The 22734-nt window shown below is 29.4% G+C and overlaps 3 protein-coding genes across 8 annotated transcripts; 2 read left to right on the forward strand and 1 right to left on the reverse strand.

Annotated features, from left to right (window-relative positions):
* The first annotated feature begins 5930 nt into the window (after positions 1 to 5930).
* LOC105840650 (actin-related protein 8) lies at positions 5931 to 10833 on the forward strand. Of its 5 annotated transcripts, none has more exons than XM_012687650.3 (9): positions 5931 to 6305; positions 6449 to 6578; positions 6792 to 6959; positions 7034 to 7531; positions 8163 to 8507; positions 8608 to 8754; positions 8843 to 9062; positions 9146 to 9274; positions 9372 to 10833. In XM_012687650.3, exons 2-9 carry the CDS (start codon positions 6537 to 6539, stop codon positions 9542 to 9544), a joined length of 1722 nt encoding a protein of 573 aa, XP_012543104.1. In that variant the 5' UTR covers positions 5931 to 6305; positions 6449 to 6536; the 3' UTR covers positions 9545 to 10833. The 5 variants fall into 5 exon arrangements, with proteins under 5 accessions (XP_012543104.1, XP_012543103.1, XP_012543106.1 ...); XM_012687649.3 differs by having other exon boundaries at positions 5932 to 6305; positions 7031 to 7531; XM_012687652.3 differs by lacking the exon at positions 6449 to 6578 and having other exon boundaries at positions 5932 to 6305.
* A 3368-nt stretch (positions 10834 to 14201) lies between these two features.
* Positions 14202 to 18536, reverse strand: LOC105831678. Of its 2 annotated transcripts, none has more exons than XM_012671983.3 (5): positions 18280 to 18536; positions 17078 to 17461; positions 16152 to 16287; positions 15982 to 16038; positions 14202 to 15898 (listed from the first exon to the last, which is right to left on the reverse strand). In XM_012671983.3, exons 2-5 carry the CDS (start codon positions 17413 to 17415, stop codon positions 15746 to 15748), a joined length of 684 nt encoding a protein of 227 aa, XP_012527437.1. In that variant the 5' UTR covers positions 17416 to 17461; positions 18280 to 18536; the 3' UTR covers positions 14202 to 15745. The 2 variants fall into 2 exon arrangements, with proteins under 2 accessions (XP_012527437.1, XP_028049768.1); XM_028193967.2 differs by lacking the exon at positions 18280 to 18536 and adding an exon at positions 17618 to 17739 and having other exon boundaries at positions 15746 to 15898.
* A 332-nt stretch (positions 18537 to 18868) lies between these two features.
* On the forward strand, positions 18869 to 22267 carry LOC105831679 (28S ribosomal protein S22, mitochondrial). Its single transcript, XM_012671985.3, has 3 exons — positions 18869 to 19077; positions 20802 to 21277; positions 21742 to 22267. The coding sequence occupies exons 1-3, from the start codon at positions 18984 to 18986 to the stop codon at positions 22222 to 22224; spliced, it is 1053 nt and encodes a 350-aa protein (XP_012527439.1). The 5' UTR covers positions 18869 to 18983; the 3' UTR covers positions 22225 to 22267.
* The last annotated feature ends 467 nt before the right edge of the window (positions 22268 to 22734 follow it).

A 22734-nucleotide genomic window follows, 5' to 3' on the forward strand; every position in this document is an offset into this window, starting at 1 on the left:
GTAATTAACGTGGAGCTGCCTTTTCTAATTTTACGGCTTAATTAAATATATACATAAGATTTTGTCCTGAATATATATGTATTGTATATATACTACTAAAAAGAAAAATAGGGAACACCGAAAATTTAGGCTACTTTCAAACCGCTAGAAGTTAGCGAAAAATTATCGCAGAAATAAAATCCAAAAAGCATTGAAACTTCTTTTTTCAAACGCTTTTTGGCGATTTTAGTTATCTTTCTCTTTACCAACGTGGCACAATGATGAAGCTTGACTCATTAAAATAAAAATTTTTTATGCGACTTTGCTGCGCTGCATCTTGCGTAAAAAAAAATCTTAGAGAATTCCTATTATTTGCATCTTGTAGCGGAATTTTCTCCTTTATTTTAAATTGTTGTTTATGCTGTGCGATTTTTTTGACCGAGTTATTGAGATTTTAAAAAAAGGTCATTTTGACTTTTATCGCTTATTATTCTTTAATAGATCAATGTACAGCGATAGGTAAAAAAACAATGGAAAGCTGAAAGTCTATACTTTTAAATGCTGATTGATAAGTTGGGAGAAGCGCTTACACTGAGAAAAAAATTTACTAAAAAACGAAAATCTTTTGTTGTCACCCATTTTTTGTTTTTTAGTAAATTTTTTTCTCAGTGTAGGAAAATTTGGCACGAAATTCCACAGGACATTATTGAGAGATGCATAAACATAATATGAGAATGTTTACAAGCAATAATTGATAAAAAACATTAGTGTTTATTATTAGGGAATCGTATAGGAGATTGTACTATAAAATTTTGCTTTAGAGGTGTGATTGGATCTTTCTTCACGACAATGTATTGAATTAAATAAAAACAAATAAAATATGCAATTTTTTTACAAATATGTAATTGTTGAACGCAATTTATTGTTAGAAAAAATAAATTAATAAAAAAATTAATAATAACATTTGAAAGTGCACTTTTCAAAGTTTGCAAACTTTCAGCTTTCCAACGCTCTTTTGCTAATAAAAGGAGAGCAAAATAAAAGCGAATAAAAGGAGAGCAAAACAAAAGAAGAAAATCTCGCTACAAAATGCAGATAACAAAAAATTTCTATGATTGTTTTCACGCGAGAGTAAGCAGCGCATTAAAGTTGCATTAAAAATTTTAATTTTAATGGTCAAGCTTTATCATTATGTCACTTTGATAAAAAAATTATAACTGAAATCGCGAAAAAGTGTTTAAAAGAAGAAGTTTCAAGCTTTAAAACGCTCTTTGGATATTATTTATGTAATGTTTTTGTTCCAGCGATTTAAAAATAGCCTAAATTTTCGGTGTTCCTAAATTTTTTTTTAGTAGTATATACATGTGTGTGTGTGTGGGGGGGGGGGGGCATTCTTTGTCAAGCGGGCCACCCACCGTTCCAAAATTGTACTCGACGTAGAAGAACCACCTTGCACACAAATTTAGTTACAGGCAAAAGCTGTCGAAAGCCATGTGCGCTTTTGAAAAATTTAAAATGGCGAATATAGAGTGCAAAATGTAAAATAATTTATAGATTTACTTCAATTTTATTTTCTAAGGGTTTTTGAGGATGCTAATTACAAAACTGTTGTCAAATTTTAGAAATTTAAATGGCGAATCCAACATAGCGGACACAAAAGTGCAAAGTAAAGGAATCAAAAAACTCTGTTTTTTCCAACGTGTCCTTTTTTACCAGGTTTTCTAAAAGGATTAAAACATCTATGATTCATGATGCTTAAATTAGGCATTTTAGAATATTGCGAAATAACACAGTGTAAGGTATAAGTCAAATGTGTGTCGCGTCTAGAATCAGAAGAGAGATCGCTTAATTACGCGCGAAAAGACGATCGTAGGCAAGCAGTATATAGCGTCTAAACAAATGAACATCTTGCACGTCTCCATCACGGATGTGACGGATATAGGCCTATTTCTACCAACGTAGATTAATTTTAATCTTGGTTTAATTTACTTATTATCTCATTCTAGTTCCAAAAATTAGAAAGAGATAAAGAGTAACTTAATTCAAGATTAAAGTTAATCTACATTGGTAGAAATAGGTCATAGGAATGTAAGGATACAGCTTATCTCGCGGGGTAGAAGCCATGAAGGGCAAGGCGGGATATCCTAGAACTCCTCACTATAGCTGCGCACTCTTTCGGTGAAAAGAGAAATATTATCAACCGTATTCATATGATAAGTGTTGTTACGTGTTAATTTTATGTACATATTATTACTTTATTCATAAGATTTTGTTTTTGCGAATAATTATTCCCTATCTTACACTGTATCCCTACATTACTATATCCGTGGTTTCCGTGCGCTATCGTTTTATCAGCGCTATAGTCTTACCATCAGTCACGTGACATTAGACTTATGCCTTACACTACACTGTTTCTTAAGTAAACAAGATTTAAGTAATTGTGTAAACTATTCTACATTTTACACTTTTAGGTCCGCCATATTGAATCAGCCATTTTAAATTTCTAAAATTTGACAGCAGTTTCATAATTAACATCCTCGAAAACCCTTAAAAAACAGATCGAATTGAAGTAAATCTAAGTAAACTATTTTACATTTTGCACTCTTATATTCGCCATATTAGCTCCGCCATTTTAAATTTTTCAAAAGCGCACCTGGCTTTTGCCTGTACTAGCTCTTGCCTGTAACTAAATTTGTGTGCAAGGTGGTTCTTCTACGTCGAATACAATTTTGAAACGACGGGTGGCCTGCTTGACAAAGAATGCCCCATATATATAATATATATATATATTCAGGACAAAATCTTTATATCAAAATAGATCAAATTAGATCAGAATTATCAACTCTGACTTCTGACTATATCTACATTTTACCTGTATTTAATGAGTTATAGTCAAATCTAATTAGATCTATTATTTGGATTTAGTCAGATATAAACGGAATACAGATATGATCATAATATGTGATAACAGATTTAATTTAATCTTTCGATAAAAAATTTTTCATACATAATTATACAAAAATGGCTGCATTTAATTATTCAAAAATTTGTATGAAATTTGTCCATACATATTTTAACATAAATATACATAAGTTTATATAGTATTATATAATTATACATAATTTTATGCATGATCAGTATACAAACTTATATAAAATTATATATAATTACATGTACTCTCTAAATTTTTTCCATCTAAACACGTTCTGTAAAAGTATTATATGACGGTCCTCCATCACATAATTATACTACTGTAATCCAAAAATAAGGTAAATTTTTCATTTAAATTTCACGGGTATAAAATCAACTATAAATAAATCATAAAATTATTTTTTTTGTGGGTTAGTCTGTCTTTGACATCTATGCAGAATTTTATGTCAATATATTCAATTGCTGCAGAGCTACACGTGTTTTTGTAAACAAACAAAAGTGAGTTTTTCGATTTTTACTATATCTGATTTTGTTGAACAAAGAATTTATATTAAATTTTGTTTGCGAAATGAATATGCCGCAAAAATGTTGAGGATATTGCAGAAGGCCTTTGGTGATAAAATGTTTTATTGTCGCAAAAAATGTTTACAAGTGTACAAAGACTTGAAGGCCAAGAACGAGTTCACGACGAACAGCGTCCCGGACGACCATCAACATCTACCGATGAAAGCCACGTCAAGAAAATCAAAGATTTAATTGGTGCTCAAAAATCTTCGATTGACAATTAGAGATCTTGTTGATGCTGCAGGCGTTTCATTTGGATCAATTCTTGGTTTTTGCACCACAATAATGCACCGTTCCACATTGCATTGGTTCTTCGAGAACATTTCGTCAAAAACTCGACCCATATCGTTCCACAACCACCGCATTCGCTTGATTTAGCACCGTGCAACTTCTGGCTGTTCAACAAATTCAAAAAACCTCTCCGGAGACACCGTTTCGACTTGATTGAGAAGATAAAAGCCGAATCGAAGAAAGTATTGAAGGTCATCTCGGAAAAAGACTTCTCTGACTGTTTCGAGGATTGGAAAAAACGTTGGCATAAGTGCATTGTGTCAGACGAGGGGAGTACTTTGAAGGCGATGAAATTGATTTGAAAGAATAGATAAAGATTTTTCATTTCATAAACAAATTCACCTTATTTTTTTATCACAGTAGTATATAAAAAATTTTTGATCGGGCTGAAAAGATATAATTACTGTTTCTTCATTTAATTTTTTAAATACACTCGTATACAATAAAAAATTTTATTTATATTAAAATTAGGAATAGTTATAACTTTACATAAACTAAAAAATATAAGTTAATTCTATATACATAAATATAATAGTCTTCAAAGTTTACGTAAAAAGTATAATATAATAAAAATATTAACAATATAATATTATAAATGTAGTAACTTTTCAAATAAATTTTATCAAGAACAAAAATTATTATTTTTTTCTAATTTTTCTAATTTCTAAAACGAAATTCACATACGTGCGCGCGCGCGCGTGTGTGTGTGTGTGTGTAATATATATATTTGTACATTTATAATGCTAAAAAACTGTTATTCTCAAATTATAATTATAATTATGTAAAATATAAAGATAGTAAAAATAGTAAAAATTAGAGAAAAGATTAAAAATCTTTATATACTTGTGGGAGATATGAGCTTAAACTCGCAACTTTATTTAATTATTTACCTACTTATGAGTTGCTTTCATACAGAGCTTTAAGATTAAATTATTAATTCTAAATTGTTAATTCTAAAAGCATTATTTATATTAAATTAGAATGACATAATTTAAAAAAATTAGTTTATTTTATATAATTTTATTTTATATAAAATTTTATATAAAATTTATATAAAATTTTATTTTATATAAAATTAAAAAAGAATCAAATAAATTTTTTATTTTGTTTATAAGTAAAATAAAATAAATAAATTTATAAATAAAATAAAAAAGAATTATTTTTTTGTATGAAAATGTTCTGTTTTCTTTTCTACACTTTTCTTTTACATTAGCACATATTTAATTGTTAGAAAAAAAATTTAGTAAGTAATATGTCTTAAAAATAGCTAGTTAAAGTTAAAAATTAATTTATTTAGAATTAAGTAATTTAAAAGATATTAACTTTATAACTTTATTGCTTAATATTTAATTTTTTAATTATTATTAGTTACTAAGTTTGCTAAAAATATGAAGAGAACAGAAGAAATTAAAATAATACATAGACGTATTAATTAAAACACGATGAAATAAACAGAAAATAAACTGAAATAAATTAAATATAACTAGAAATAAATGACTTAACAAAAATAAAAATTTATAAAATGTAGAAATTGACTTAAAAAGTTTCGGATTTGTACAACACGGAATCAATATCTTATGAAAGGTTACAAATGTATTGTTCTTATAAAGTCTCTACACTATTACGTTGCAATTTGCAATATATTGCAACGTTTTTGTAACTGTTCAACTGAAAACTGTGCTGCTGTGTGAATATTATTATATACCTTATTTGTAAATTAAATTTATATAAAATAATAAAGAATTATTGTTTTCTATACATAAGAATTTATCTTTTACAATTGTTTTCTTTTATAATACATTATATTAATTAATGTATAAATTTTTGATTTAAGAAAAAAGATTATTTAATTAAAAGTTACTAAAATTTATGTATTTTAAAAATAACTATTATAGTTAAACTTATTAATTATTTAATTTATTTAAAATTAACTAAGCTAAGTAAACTAATTAAGTTATTAATTTTTAACTTTATTATTTAACTTTGGCTGCTATTGCTATTCAATTTTTTTTCAAGTTTTTAATCGATATTTTTACATTCAGAAGAATATCGAATATTCGATATTATCGATACACATCTCGACTTTCGAGTATAAACAACGGAAAACATAACCTAGTTTTACAAATGCCGATGTTTGGTCTGTTCTTTCTAGCTGCACTGTTGCACTGGTGCAATAAGTTAGAATGAGAAAAAATATACTTGTCTTACTTTAACTTATTGCACCGGTGCAACAGTGCAGCTAGAAAGAACAGACCAGTTGTCGATTATATTCATCGAAATATTGAACAGTGTCGATATTTTGGATACTTGATAAAATATCGTATTAAAAACCATGTAGCATTTCTTGAAGATTTTTTGCTAAAAAATTAAATAAGAATAGCAACAAGAGGATACGGAGAGAGAAAAAGGCTGTACGTTAATACTGTATCCATTTTGTAAAAGGAAATGTTTTTGTAAAAAAAAGAAAAATAAAACGAGAAAACTGATTAATATTATATTATTGAATGTCATCGAAGATGCCGGTTTATCAAGAAGCTGAGGTAATTGTTTTGTTATTAGTATAAAGCGTGGTCTACAATACATGGAGTAAGTGTAGAGTAAGGAGTAAGAATAGGAATAACAATTTGCCATATAATTTTCCACGATTTTATGAAACTAATGGCATTGTTTGCACTGTTTGCAGCTATTCCTGCGCTCTAATTGGCCGAGTGTAAGCGTAAAAGATGGAGTAGGCGTAGGAAATAAAATTAATTTATTTTGCTTATGCCCTTATGCCTACTGTTACTTCTTACTCCATACTTACTCCATATAATGTATATCACGCTTTAAATATAATTATAAAGTATAAATATTTTTGTATTTATTAGTATAAATACACATTATTCTATATTTAATCTTTGTATTTACATTATTTTCTTATTATTTTAATATAATGCAGAATAGTATTTGCAAGATTTATTTTTATTTTATTTGTAACATGATTTTTTTAGTTGTTTGTTAAAATATTCAAAATAACTGATTTCCAGCAAATTCAAGCACAAACAATTATTGTTATTCATCCGGGCTCCATGTACCTTCGTATGGGTCGTGCTTCTGACCTAAAACCTATTACGTTATTACATGCTGTAGCAAGGAAACGTTTACAGAATGGTACAAAATACAAGGATGATTTCTTACCTCCAGCTGTGACATTAGTAAGTACTAGAATAATTGTATGCAATGAGATCTCATGATTACCACATTTTCATCTATCCATTGTCTTTAGCAGACAAAAGAATTGACACAGGCAATGGAAGAATCTCGGCTGCAAGTGTCACATACCCTACAGTCCTGTTTACAGTCTGATGGTAGTCGACGATATGCAACACCACCGCAACAGATAGCCGCTTTCAATCGCAGATCTACTCCGGACATTTCCTCTCCCAGCAACATGAAGTGGACAACGACTGACCGTGAAATAGTCGTTGGTGACGATATCTTGTCACTAGATCCGGATGAGGAATGCAATTTTAATATTCATTTCCCATATAGAAGAGGGGAGCTCAATATACATTCAGGTCCAGGTGGTAGCATAACGGCTGTCATGGCAGATTTAAAAACTATCTGGGAATATGTACTGACAGAGAAGCTAGATATACCTCTCAGAGATTTAAAGCACTATCGTGCAGTACTTGTTATACCTGACATTTATCATCGACCGTATCTAAAGGAATTAACGACGCTCTTACTGGACGAGATTGGTTTTGGACGCTGTATTCTACTGCAAGTTAGTTTATGTACTCCACTCAGAATTTTTATTTTTATGACGAAATGTTTTATTATTTCATATAATAAAGATAGTTTAAAGAAATTCTCTGGTCTTTTATGTAATATAAGACTATAAGAATAGACTCATTATTTGAATCTTTTATTATTTAATCAAATTTTAGGAACTAATTTATAGTTTATACGTACTCTTGATTTATTTCTGACTATATTTTTTTAACTTTCTAGTAACATTAAATCTTATAGGAAAGAACTTTAATTTAATTGTAGACAAAAATGTAAGAATTTTGAAAAACTAGTATTAAACAAATATAATTTGTGTTCATAAAGAAATTTTGTAATAATTTTAATAAGAAAAATATGTTCTCATATTATTCAATAATAACTTTTATTTCATTTAATTTTCATAAATTACAAGAAAAACATAAGATTAAAAATATACAACAATATCCAAGAATAAGAATATTTACTATTATTATTAAAACAATTATATTTTGCTCTTTAGATAATTATTATAATTACTGTTATATTTAAAAAAATATAATATTTCACTAAAATTTAAAGTATCAGATTCATTAAAGAAGATTGTTAAATAGAATATATTTTTTTTACTATTATTCTTTTCTATGTAGGATCATGTAGGCGCAATGTTTGGAGCAGGTTTGGGTTACGCATGTATAGTAGATGTCGGTGCTCAGAAGGTATCAGTTTCGTGCGTGGAGGATGCAATTTCTCACAAGGATACACGAGTACGCATGGATTACGGCGGCGCGGATGTCACGCAAACGTTTCTCTGGCTTCTACAAAAATCCGCATTTCCATACAAATCATGCGATCCTACTAACAAGTTAGACGTGTTACTCTTAGAGCAGTTGAAAATAGATTTTTGTCACGTGGATTTAAATGTGTGCGGTTCACAGGAGAAAACGTTTGTTGTCAGAAAACCAAAGCAGCAAACAGAAACATATACTATTCAGGTTTATATTTTATTCTTTAGGAAATAAAGAATTTGTATTTTAATATCGAGAACTCTTTACTCTTTATTAAATAATTTTTTAAGTTATTGATTTGTAACAGGTTGGCGATGAATGTTTAATAGCGCCGTTGAGCTTATTTCAACCCGAACTGTTTAGAATTACCGGAACGCATAATGTTCATGTTCAAAAACGATCATTAGGAGATCCAGAAGATCCTTACGATGAGAACTATTTAAGAGAAACGAGTGTAAGTGATCGTCTTATATTTTTCAAGATTAATCAATGCTTTTATTTTAGCATATGTTCAAGTTTTATTCAACTGCTTTCAATTGTAGAGACGTGGTATGAAAGAAACTCTGGATCATTCATCAGAAATGCAAGAGGAAACAGCGGCTGCACCTGCAACTGTAGGTGACGACGACGTTGTAGTTGACGCCGTTGGTGATCCTGTACCTAGTCTGTCAAATCGTGATTTGGACGTTCCTCGAGATTTCGTGATCCCGCAACAACTGTTGGGTCTCGATCAAGCCATATTGCAAAGTATTGAACGTTGTCGTAAGTATAAACAAATTTATCAAATGAGTAGATTGTAACTGAGTAAAAATGTTTACACCATTAGTCTCATTTCTCTGTAACAGCCAACGACGACCTCAAAAGAAAAATGTACAGTTGCGTACTGATCGTAGGATCAGGTTTAAAATTCAAAGGTATTGGCATGTGGCTTCGCAACCGAATATCTCTTCAAACTCCTTACATGTACAGACCCGGTAAGTATTTTCTTTTAGATTTTTATCATCCTAATCAATCATTCACAATTGTTCCATATGGAAAAGAAAAAAATCACATTTTACATGTGGCTTACAGAACAACTAGATATTATAACACAGCCGAAAGATATGGATCCTGGTATGACAACGTGGAAAGGAGCAGGGATTTTAAGCTGTTTGGAGTCAGCTCAGGAATTGTGGATTACTCGAACGGAATGGCATCGCTGGGGCGTTAGAATATTGAGAGAAAGATCTCCTTTCTTGTGGTAGAAAATAATTTGTTTACTGAGGAATTATTAATAAATACTGCAAATAAGTGTTTTTTTTTTTCTTATCTTTTATTTATATTTGACAACTGTTATCTTACCATGGGACTGCATCATCCCAAGTAGAAATATATCTAGTCGATATGATTCAGCAAATTAACGTCATTTTATCAAAAATCAGTTTAGTGACTGAAAATTCATAATATTTTCGCTGTTAAGTACTAATTTAATACTAATGTATATCAAGACTTCTGTCGTTGAATAGTGAATAAATAACAAGATATAATAAAAATAATAATATAAATAGTACAAATTAAATAATTATTAGGAGAAGTGAGCGTTACACATTGTTATTAAATAGTCATTATGTAAAATGCCATTTTTTCCATTTCATAATTAGACTAGATAAAAATGAGATTTAATTTCTACTTGGAATGGGGTTTATAATATGGGGTTAACTCTTCATTAACTCTCGTTTAATAAATGAACCTTCTAGTATAAATATCCTGTCGCGCCTATTTGTGTGTTACTGTATCAGTGCAACATTGCCACATATAAGTTTTCTGCGATCACATAAAGATGACAGAAAAGAACCTAAATTAATCAAAGAAATAAAAGTATATAGTAAACAATGTTGCGAAAACACAACCTAAAAAGACTAAAAATAAAGAGATAAAACATCGACTAATTTTTATTTCGACTTGATTAATCTCGACAGGCTCGATATCGCAGTAAATCAGTAAGATTAGACTACAACATGAGTTGTATCGACTGTATCTATTTGCTCTCGCCAGCCGCGGATTGCATGAAACGAAGTTAAAAAACAATTATACAAATATCTAAAAGGCTATGTGTGAAAAATAAAAAAGTTTTGAACTTAACTTTAATGTTACAAAACTCAAATATAAACAATTGTAAGTTTGCCCCATACGAGAGTAATATAAAGGGTTAAAATCCATAATAAAATATTTAAAAAATTTATAGATAATTATTTAATATCATAATAACTTAATTAATCTAAATTTAGTTCTACGAATTTAGTTATTACGACGATATTGTATAATATTACTTCTAATAATGGATATTTATATTAACTTAAAACATCCACATAAGTGTCACTCCCCATATTAAGTGACAATGGTTTTTGTAATCATGTGATTTTGTACATTCTTACCATTAACTTTGTAAAAAATTAATTGCTGTATATGAAAATAATCAAACCGATTATTATCCCTTAAAACCATTATTGCTCAGAAATTCATCACAACAAAATAGAAAGTTTTTCAATTATAATATATATTTATTAATGTTTTATTCCACATTTGATTTGGTAAAAGTCAATGATTTTGTATTATGAAAAGTTGAAAGATTATATATATGTGTACTTCATGTGTTCTTTAGAAACCTTGTTTCTGAAGAATGGCATTAACTGTTAACATTTTAATTATATTAAATTATAATAAAAACTGGAAATATTTTTAACAACGAAGAACGATTTATGATTAGTTGAGAAAAAAATTGTTTATTTATCCGCTGTCTTAAAGTCTGATTTAACAAAAAAAATTTTGTTTTTAATTAAAAAATTTAAAAATTGTTAATGTTTTTAAAAAATTGAACAATATATTGAAAATAATATATTTAATCAATATATTAAAAATAATTGAAAATAATATATTCGATCTTACATCAAAATTTATATGTATACGCAATGTTTATAATCAACTATAATATTTATTAACTACGGCGAGGAAAAAACATTCTATTTTATTCATTATTTTATAAAACAAAGTGATACAAGAGTATGATAAAAATGCTACTACCAATCCTTGATTAATTTACAATAATATGATAATAATAAAGTTAAGTACAAATTTACCATCCTCTCCCCTTTCTCTCTCTCTCAATTTCTAAATTTATTAAATTAATAGAAAATATATTAGAATGTTTTAAACGTAAAGTTAAGATTACCTATTTCGGTCTGTACAGCGAATCTAGTAACATGCTGAATATAATTTTTCTATTAATTTAATATTCTTATCTTAAACTGCGCGCCAATAATGTTGTCAGTTTTGAGACACAGCTATAGACTACGTTTACACGTCGGGTTTAACAACATCGAAGTTATAAAACTGGACAACTACCGCCATTCCTCGGAAGAATGGAATAGTTATGATTGGCCAGCTCTAGAAGTATCGATGTTTAAGAGGATGCTAAAGCCGTGTGTTTTACCGACATTCTGTATTTATCACTTAATTTCGAATTGAATTTACAGAATTGATAATTCTTTTACATTTTTAAAGTACGTACACAAATGAACCCGGGGACGATTAGATAAAGACCAAAAATGCAAAAAATTTTTTAAAGTTTATTTGTTCATAAAAATATTTGCTTCAAAATACAAGTTATGTAGCTTATACGTACAAATAAATGGTGTTACCGGGTTCGGAATAGATTGAGGAATAAGATTATAATCGTCAAATTACAATTACAAGCCGTACAAAAAAGATATTTTAAAAATAGAAGCGCTTAAATGAATAAAATTTTTGATCACATAAATATGTTTTTTTACGGCTTGTAAACGTAATTTGACAAATATAGTCTTATTCCTTCTATTCCAAACTGCGAGACACCATTTATTTGTAAGTATAAGCTATATAACTTGTATTTTAAAGCAAATTTTTTCATAAACAAGGATAAATAATGACTCTGCATTATCGACCTCAATCAAGTTTGATGGGCAGTTTAGCATCCTCTTAAGGGTGTCGTGTAAACGTACCCATACAGCACGGGGAGCTCCCGAGGAGCTCACAAAATTTTTCATAAGCTTCATTTAAGCTTCCAAAAGGTTCGCCCGCAGCTGCTATGTCCGCTTTTGAGAGCTCCTTGAGAGCTTCATTTGAGCTCGCAGAGAGTTTATAAATCATGTTTTAAGAGTTCCCTGCGAGCTTCAAAGTAATTCCTGGGAAATTTCTATATAAGCTTTCCGGGAGCTCTTATGTCCGCTTTTGGGAGCTCCCTGAGAGCTTAGATGAAACTATCAGGGAGCTTATATAAAAGCTTCACGGGAATTATTTTGAAGCTCGCTGGGAGTTCTTAAAACATTATTTCTGAACTCCCTGCGAGCTTAAATAAAGCTCTCAGGGAGTTCTTAAAAGCGGACATTGGAGCTGCCGGAAAAAATTTTATTTTTATATTTTCTCAATTTTCGGAAGCTCTCTCTGAGTTGCGAAGGCCCACGAACTCTCTTCGTGTAACAAAAACAATATATATTACACTTTGCTGCTAGTGAAGTACTAACTGCTAGGTAAGCCGTGAGTGATGGTTTTCTTTTATAAGCCTTTTGGAGTAAATTTTCTCACGAGAAGGAAGAGCGCCGTGCCTTCACCTAGTGGTGATCTTGCGAACTACTCGCGGCTTATGACTATACATGCAGTACATTAATTTACCCGATATGTTCAATCTCTGGGAGTTTGTTTTGTCAAATTTTGTAAACTTCTTAAAAACTCAGCAAAACGAACTCCCTGGGAGCTTGTTTTGTCGAATTTTGTAAGCTTCTCGGAAACTCAGCAAAATGAACTCCCTGGGAGCTTGTTCTGTCAAATTTTGTAAGCTTCTCGGGAGCTCAGCAAAATGAACTCCTTGGGAGCTTGTTTTGTCGAATTTTGTAAGCTCCCCGGGAACTCAGCAAAATGAACTCCCTGGGAGCTTGTTCTGTCAAATTTTGTAAGCTTCTCGGGAGCTCAGCAAAATGAACTCCTTGGGAGCTTGTTTTGTCGAATTTTGTAAGCTCCCCGGGAACTCAGCAAAATGAACTCCCTGGGAGCTTGTTCTGTCAAATTTTGTAAGCTTCTCGGGAGCTCAGCAAAATGAACTCCTTGGGAGCTTGTTTTGTCGAATTTTGTAAGCTTCTCGGGAGCTCAGCAAAATGAACTCCCTGGGAGCTTGTTTTGTCGAATTTTGTAAGCTTCTCGGGAGCTCAGCAAAATGAACTCCCTGAGAGCTTAATCGGAGCTTTGTGCTGTATGGGTAGTCATAGATATTGATTTTCAGAAATATATTCTTTAGATCCCTGTTTCCCGAAAAAATTATAAATAACTTATAATTTTTTCGGGACACGTAATAATTATGTTAGCAGATTTTGGTAACAAAAGTCAAGCAGAATCTGCATGCGCGGGCAATTTGACTGCTGCACTTGATCTGATTTCGACAGACTTGATAACTTTCATCCGTTTGCATTTTATTACGACATTATTCAATTAAATGTCAATGGATTTCTCAACATTATATAAATTTCAAAAATAACGTAGCCCGTTTTTCGGAAGATAACAAAACAGTTAATTTACAATTACACAATGTATTAAATATTTATTTCTTATAAATATTATTCAAATTCTAGAAAATAAAACTGGTTTATTAAGTTCGATTCGGACTTTTAAGTATATTGAACGTAAAATCTCACTTTTAGTGATAAAACGCATAAAACGTTTAATTTATATCAGTGAGCCAAATGTTGATTAGATCTTTTTTTTTATCTTCTTGTCGCATGCATTTTGCTTCATGCAGTATCATACATTTTGCTTCATGCCTTATTCGTGCAGAAGTCGAAATGTTTTCCTAAAGATCACGCCATAAAGGAGAGAGAAATGAATATAAAAGTCCCGTAGTTTTTTTAAATTTATTATTGTCTTTTCTTACTAACTCTCTAAACAAAAAAGTGATATGAAAGTCTGCGCGATCTTATTTCTAATGTGTGGGCTAGCTCACTTTGCTAAGCAAGTACAAGGTACATTTTTATTAGATCTATTAATTTCTTAATTAATATATTTTATCAAAAGAAAAAATATTGTTTTATCTGGATAAAATTATAAATATGTACTTATAGAACAATTTAGCGAATTCACAAACGACGCAATATTATTGTTGGTACCTCTCGAAAGACTGTTAGTTTTTATGTAAAAAATAATTGTCGCATATATTTCAGTATTTTAATAACAGATTCTTTGGCAGATTTACAAACTATACATTATTATAATTATTCATTGTGGTCGCATATAGCTTATAGCTATAATATAACGCAAAACTAAATGGAAATTTTCAAACAATATTCTTCGGATATTTTCAGATTTTACTTACACGAGCACGAATTTAGACAACTGCGAATGGAAAGACTAAATATTCAGCGTAGATACGTACACAATTCGTCCATGCAAGACTTCAACTTGTCATCTAGGCGGTGTAACAACTATACTCGGGTAAGTAAAATATTATAATCATGTATGTATATAAAAGATATTTAAAGTTAAGATCAGGGACTCGGGCCGAGTCAAATTATTTACACCGTAAATTAAACCGTAACCGGAACTGATTTGGTTCCGATTACGATTTAATAAAAATATTTGAAAACTAGTTTTGATTTCACTTTCAGTTTCTTGGCAAATACAAGAATCTAAATCGTTTAAATTCCATTTTTTCCAGTTACATTTCCGGTTCTTGATTCTAATATTATTTAATAAGTAATTATGTAATAGTAATTATTAGTATTTAATAATATTTAAGTGTTTAATAATAATTTTAATAATGAATCAAGTTAATCGCGTCGGTTTTTTTTTAAAGATACATCGTCAGTCAAAAACAATTATAAAATCACAGCGTAATATTATCGATAAAACAGATATACATTTATAAATAGCAGTCTATGCCATGATAAAGTATACACAAGCACAAAATTTTATCATAATGCTAATACAAGTTTTACATAAAATCTCTTTTTCGTAATTTAATTTTATTCCGTTTCTTTCCAGATATCTTTCCTTAACTTTTCCTATGTCAGATGAAGTTGTTGTCGATGATTGGTACAGGATGAAAGATAAAACAAAAGAATATCCAGATTGCTGTCAACAACCTCTTTGTGTTCCCCGAAGCTTTTAATAAGACTACGATATGTCGAAATGAATAAAATAGGATTAAGTAATAGAACATTCTTTATCTAAAATTATTTTTATAAATAAATATCCTGTTTCTTGTGCGTGCGTGCGCGCGCGCGCGCGCGTGTGTGTGTGTGTGTGTGGGCGTGTGTGTGTAATTTCATCAAATATCCTGTTTCTTTATTTGCTTATTGTTTTTTAGATAGAATCCAGACAACAAAATATGTTTAACGATAAGATATAATCAAATATCTTCTAAAATGTTAGATAATAATCGGATATCATAATAATTCAGTCATTCTAATTTTAGTCTTATCGTTACGATGGTACTGTATTATATCGGCTTCCAGTAGAAAATATACGTAATTTAAAATATTCGGCGTAACATCCACATAAATGTCATCTCCTCCCTTCATGTAAGCTGATGATAAAGCCTGTAATTAAAATATATAATTTTAGACATTCACATTGATACTTTATTAAAAAAATATAAACTATAATATATGAAAAGGCATACCGCTAATAAATCTTTAAAGTCATCATTATTTGGAAAAATGGTATTCACCACACTATTCTGCAAAATAAAAGTTTTTCAACTATAAATATTTTGTTTCATGTCTTATTTTTTTGTAAAAATCATGCAATTTTGTGTTATAAAAATGTGTGTCACAACTTTACTGTACATACCAGATCATTCTTTACTCTTTTAAATATACGTTTTGACAGAATATGTTCCTTCTCGTAAGTCCTGTTTGCGAACGTTTCTGTAATATTTAGAAAAGCTTCCTGCATTTTATTCAACCCATCTTTCTTATTTCTCAAACTGCAACGAACACGATAAAGATAAGGGAACTAACAAAAATACATAGAGAAAATTTTCTTTTAAAATTTACTCTCAAAGTCAAATAAAATTGTAGGATATGGACTTCAATAAATTTTACTAAGCCGGGGATAATTTAGTGTTTTGGACTTTTTCTCTATCACACTCAACCTTCAAAATCAAAATCACGCTCTAACAACTTTTTTGTTGCACAGTGTAATTTTAGTAAAATTTAGTATATCACTTTTTAAAAATACTTTATAATTTCAAAAAATTTCATAAAATTGTAATAAAATTTATTAAATTTTATCTTATAATTATACCAAATAAAAACAATAAGATAATATAGTACAATATATAAAAACACAACAATAGAAAATATGACTTACTTGATCATAAATTAATGATAAAGTCATAAACTTGATCATCGTGCTGATATTTATTTGTAATTTTATATACCTTTCATAGTTTTATTGAAATAATGTCATTATTATTAAATTGATTATCAATTTAATATTGTGGTATTACTAATCTAATTTATCTTATAATAAGATATGTTTTTAAAACACAAAAGATCTATTCAGCATAATTTAATAAACTTTGAAAATTATATAAAATTACACAAGCAAATATTAGCACAAAGACCCAGCTGTGACCAAATAAGGCTTATTTTCTATTAGAAATTTTACTAAATCTATAGTAAAATTTTTCCAAGTCCATGAGTACTGTGATTTCAAGGGTAAATTTTAAGACAAAATTCTGTATAATAGAATTTTCGTGCTTTCACACTTACTATATGATGTCTTCTTGAATATTGGACAGTTTTCTTTGCAAACTGTTAAGGAGCTCTTGCATATCGCGAATCTCCACCTCCATTTCAGTCATCACTTCCATACGCAGGTCAGATGTTCTTAAAATTGGGTAATCTTCAGGTTCCACCTGTTGGATTTCCTTTCTCAGGCTCTGGTGTAATTTGTCTTGTTTCATTCTTACATCCTCCAACGAATTGTTCGGTTTCAAAGTAAAAACTTCATTGTTTGATATCTTGGCTATTAAATCTTCAATATTTTTCTCCTGTTCTGCTTTTTTCTCTTTCAGTGTCTCAAACGCATCTTCTAATGTATATTCCATGTTTTTAAAATGTATTTTAAAATTGCTGCTAAAAAATTATTTAAATCTGCAAAAAAATTCAACATGTTATTTTTTTTTTAATTAACCCTAAAATTATAGTAATTGTAGACTTCAAAGAATTTTACTATATTTTTAATAAAGTTAAGTTTAAGTTAGTTTGTTATAATAAAAATTTCAATGGATGTAATAAAACATACTCTACCGTTCAAAAGTTTCAGCATGTTTGACATTTTCTCACAAAAAAGTATTTAAAATTTAAAAAAAAGTATTTCAAAAATTTATTTGGTTACATATTGTAACAATTCTTTCTCTTTCCTCTTTTTCCTGTAAACTTTTTAATTCAAAGTTACAAAAAACATTTTGTACAACTTTTTATATAAGTTCGATATTATGAAAAATTATTGCCCCAATTTGTTTAAAAACATTTTAAAGCTTAAAAAATCTATTTTAAAATGACTTTTTGTTAATTTTTATTTTACCATTTTTATGATTGTTTTATAAAAACATAAAGCTACACATTGAGCTACATGTCAAAGTAAAAAAATTTGAAAAAGTCAGTTTTTTATTTCAATTTTAATATTTAGCAAAAAAATAGGAACTAAATGATTGACAATGAGATTCGATTCTCTATCTCTCCTCTTTAAAATAAACTTTTAGAAACTATGATTTTTTTTAACAGAGATATTTAACCTTTATTTTTAACTCTTTGTAAGATCGAGAATCTCAAGTGTACTGGAACTTGTGAGTAATAGTGTATGCCAAGCAAACAAAAGAATAGTTAATCACAATGCCAATAAAATATTTTCATTTTATAAGTTTCAATAAAAAATACATAAATATAAACAACACTTGAATAGGTTATACCGTTGCATTTGTAAAAGTATTCCGCTACTCCATAAGTTCTTCGCATAATTTGAGATAAATTAAAAATTTAATTGAAAATAATTGAAAGAAATAGCGTACGTCACACCATGTGTCTACAATAAAATAAATACGTCAAGTGTTTATAAACAAACATCACTCGCATAGTCGCATCGTCGCATCCAGTTGCTTGGCGGTTTGTTCTTTGCACTTTATTTTCATCTTATTTCTTTCTCTTCAGCATCTTACCTTTGGTCTGTTCTTTCTAGCTGCACTGTTGCACTGGTGCAATAAGTTAGAATGAGAAAAAATATACTTGTCTTACTTTTGGTCTGTTCTTTCTAGCTCACTGTTGCACTGGTGCAATAAGTTAGAATGAGAAAAAATATACTTGTCTTACTTTAACTTATTGCACCGGTGCAACAGTGCAGCTAGAAAGAACAGACCATTTAACTTATTGCACCGGTGCAACAGTGCAGTTAGAAAGAACAGACCACTTATTATCTGTTTCTTTCTAAGTGCGGAAAGTGTAACGTAGTACAGCTACGAGATTCGATTAATCGAATTTCGACTAATAAATCGGAGTTTGATCAGTTCGAGATGTTCGAGTCCCTTCGCTCCGCGAGAGGACGGAACGGAAACTGGAAACGCTGTTTAAAACGAACAGAAGAGCAGTGTTGTCATCAGATATTTCGTCAGAGATCATCATGCTTTCACGACACACAAGTAAACTTTTGCGTTACTCATATTCACGTCCAATCTCGCATTGCCGTGGATTCGTCTCGGCGAACGTTGAAACAGGTAACTTTAGTGCTTCATCGTATCGGGCACAATTTTTAGGTTATCTTTCTACTGTTTGTGTCATAGAGTAGCCTACTTATAATTGTGTGTAATAGTGATATAATTGTATGTTGGATTCAGTTTTTATACATATCATAAACCATTTATAAAGGCTACTTTGACTAACTTCTATTAACGCTTTTTATATGTATACGTTATTTGTCACAACACTTCGGAATTAATTTCACACTCTTAGTTGTCTTGTCCTATTTGTTTGTCCTTTTTATTTTTATTACTTTTACAAATATAAAAAACTTACATATTTAACATTTATATAAAGCATTTATATGGTTGTTTATATTAAAAATGTAGTATATAAATATGATAACTAATTATAATGCTCTTGATTTTTCAAAGAAAGGCAAATTACAAGAATTGTCGAATGTGCAGAGTGTATTATTTTTATTTGACAATTAACTCAATCATTTAGATGACAAGTTTATTATTTGTTGTCAACTTTTTTATGTTAATCGATATTTTTTTACAACATTTGTATGTTAAAATCAGTACATTTGTTGAACATTAAAAACTAGTAATTGAGCTACAAATTTTATTTATTAAAAACTTTTACATAAAATATTATTTCTTCAAAAAATTGGATTTTTAAAAGTATTTATTCATAAATACACTTTATAGTTACTTCATATTCATTTAAAGAAAATTTAAATCTAAAACAAAGGACGCAACCGATTTAGCAATCAACCAAACTTATAAAAACATTATTTAATTTAGTCTTCAGTGAAAGTCTCTGGCAATTTGCTTTGTTAAAAGTAAGCATCTTTGTGAACCTATATCTGAATTCAAATTTTAAGTAGAAAATTAAAGCACAATACTACAAAATTTAACCTGAAAATACTAAAATAAATAACTTTTCTTTACAAAAGCATAAAGTAATTTGGAAATCAGATTTATATTCAACGTTCAAAAAATTATTAATAACCATTCCCTTATAATCAATCCCATTTTTTGTTGTGTAATTTTGACATATTTTGATTTTCTTATTTTTTATTTTAGTGTCATCATTTTTTTGTTTAGGTATCCAACTGAGAACAGTAGAAGTAAATGCAAACTCAAAAATATCTGTAATCATATTCACAAATATATTTTTTAAACCAAAGACAAAGTATTTATTTTTTATGTGAATAAAATTTTACATAAAAAAATACTATACACGAATAATAGCCGCAGACTATAAGAAGAAATTTTAAAGAATTATACCACAAGTAGTAAATATTATGGCAATTTGACAAAGAATATAGTAAAAAATTTTTATAAATTGGTTCTTGGTCCACATTTACTGTTTATTATAGTAATTTTTGATATGAAATTTTCTCTATGCATGAATGCAACAAAAATTGTATTTATTCTCATATTTTCAGTATATATTACTTGTTCATTTATTCGAATATTGGACATATTCATTAAACTTACTAGCTAAAATGACAATAAGTAATATCAGTTTACTATTCCAGGCAATTGAATTAATCATTAAATTCATTTAAAGTTAAACAGAATTATTTGAGTTATTGTTCTTCTTGTTTATAATATTTTCTAATATTAAAATGAACTATTTATAAAAATTATTTCATATTATTTCACATATATTATTAATGCATGTATTAAGTTGCTAATGCCTCTTTTAAATGAAGATAAATCTATTGACATCTTCATGTCAATTTTTGCAGATCCAGTGGAAAGAGATCCAGCATTGTTCTTCTTCAAAGAAGAAGTTCAGACGTGTCTCAGAACGTTGACGGCAGTGGACTACAACAAAGTCTTTCGGAACCGTAAGGACGGACACAAACTCGAGCCACCACAGTTAAAATTTCTGACGGATGAGGAGCTCCAGAAAGCTATAGAAGCGGCAAAACGTAGAGCGGAGAAGTACTTGCAAATGCCGCCGGTAGTAAAAACGCGAGTAGATCAAACTGCGCTGTTAGACGAAGATGTTGCGTTGGAAGGTCACAATACCGCCAAATACGTATTCACTGACATCACGTATGGTCTTAAGGACAGAAAAAGATTTATAGTGATCAGAGAACCGAACGGCACATTAAGACACGCCACTTGGGAGGAGCGGGATAGAATGATACAAACTTTCTTTCCAAGACCAGGAAAGAAACTGCGAAAACCAAGGATGTTTGAGGGTGAATATCTGAAAGTATGTGTATATTGCTTCTTTTTTGTATTTAGTTGATATTTATCCGTTTAAAATAGAGAAGTGCGAATCAAAGTTTTTCGACAAAAAATGAAACCGAATTTCATTTCTTTATTCAAATTCGAATCGAATTAAGTCAAATCGAATTGTTAAAACATATAATTAATTAATAACAATTTAATTTAACAAATTGAATTTTAATACATAGATGATTAAGAAAAGATTTCTATTAAAAAAAACAATATTAATTATATAATATAAAGAAATATTTTGTGAGTTAATAAATATGATTTGAATCATAAGTGAATTAAATGAAAATCGAGAATTGAATCAAGAGTAAGATTTGATTCAATTTTTTATTCTAATAATTTGCACATTTTCAATTAAAAAATTAGACAAACAAATTGGGAAAAGAAGAATATTCACGCGAAGTAAATGCTAATAATATATTGCGGGTTTTTTCACAGGATTTATTGAATCGCAACGAATATGAGTTCATACTTGATCGCGCGTGCGTGCAATTCGAGCCAGACGACCCGAATTACCAAGCGATTACCCGAGAAGTCTACGAGCACATAAACGCCGAGAGGCGTTTCGATCTCTTGAGGTCCACGCGTCACTTCGGGCCAATGGTATTTCACCTAGTGTGGACGAGTAACATCGACAACCTTCTGTGCGAGATGATCGAAACCGGTCGCGTCAAGGATGCCGCGTTGCTAATACGTCTGTGTCATATTATTAATCCGACGAGCAAGTCGGCAGTTGAACCGTGCGAGCACACAGACGACGTGCAATTCATTATGCATTACGCGAACTTAGAAAATTTGCCAAAAAGAGATAGGATTCAGAAGCTCCTGCAATCGTACAAAGAATTGCAACGGGAAAATGAAATTTTGATAGAAGGTATAAAACAGGCGCACGGCATTTCTTCGGAAGCAGATAAAGTGTAAATATTAACAATAAATAATAATATAATATTAATTTTAATCAATACCTAGTATTCTTTCTTTCGTTAATATAATTACTCATTGTTTCTGTTTTTTTGTCGATCCATTATCCAAAATTGATAACACAATTTAACAACAACAAAAATAACACCCGAATAGAAAAGTAATTTTCTGTAGTTTTTTTGATGAATATGAATCCGGTTTTCAAATTACTCCATCATATCATAGTATTGAGAAATTTGCAATTAAAGTTGCAAAAAAAAGAATCTTTTCACGTACTTTATCATATTATAATTATATGACATGTACTGAGAAGTTTTATTGCAATAAATTAAGTATGTTGTCAGAACTTTCAATCCTCAAAAGGAATTTTTGGTGTTGACTATGATTAGTAAGATATTTATGATTAAACTAAATCTGAGAAAAAATTGTGAATTAGATTGTTGATAATTCGTCAAATAACTTTCAACTATATTTTTTTAAACTTAAAGGTTTTTTAGACTGCTCAATTCG

The sequence above is a fragment of the Monomorium pharaonis genome, chromosome 10 (genome assembly GCF_013373865.1).
Source record: "Monomorium pharaonis isolate MP-MQ-018 chromosome 10, ASM1337386v2, whole genome shotgun sequence".
NCBI classification, from domain to species: domain Eukaryota; kingdom Metazoa; phylum Arthropoda; class Insecta; order Hymenoptera; family Formicidae; genus Monomorium; species Monomorium pharaonis.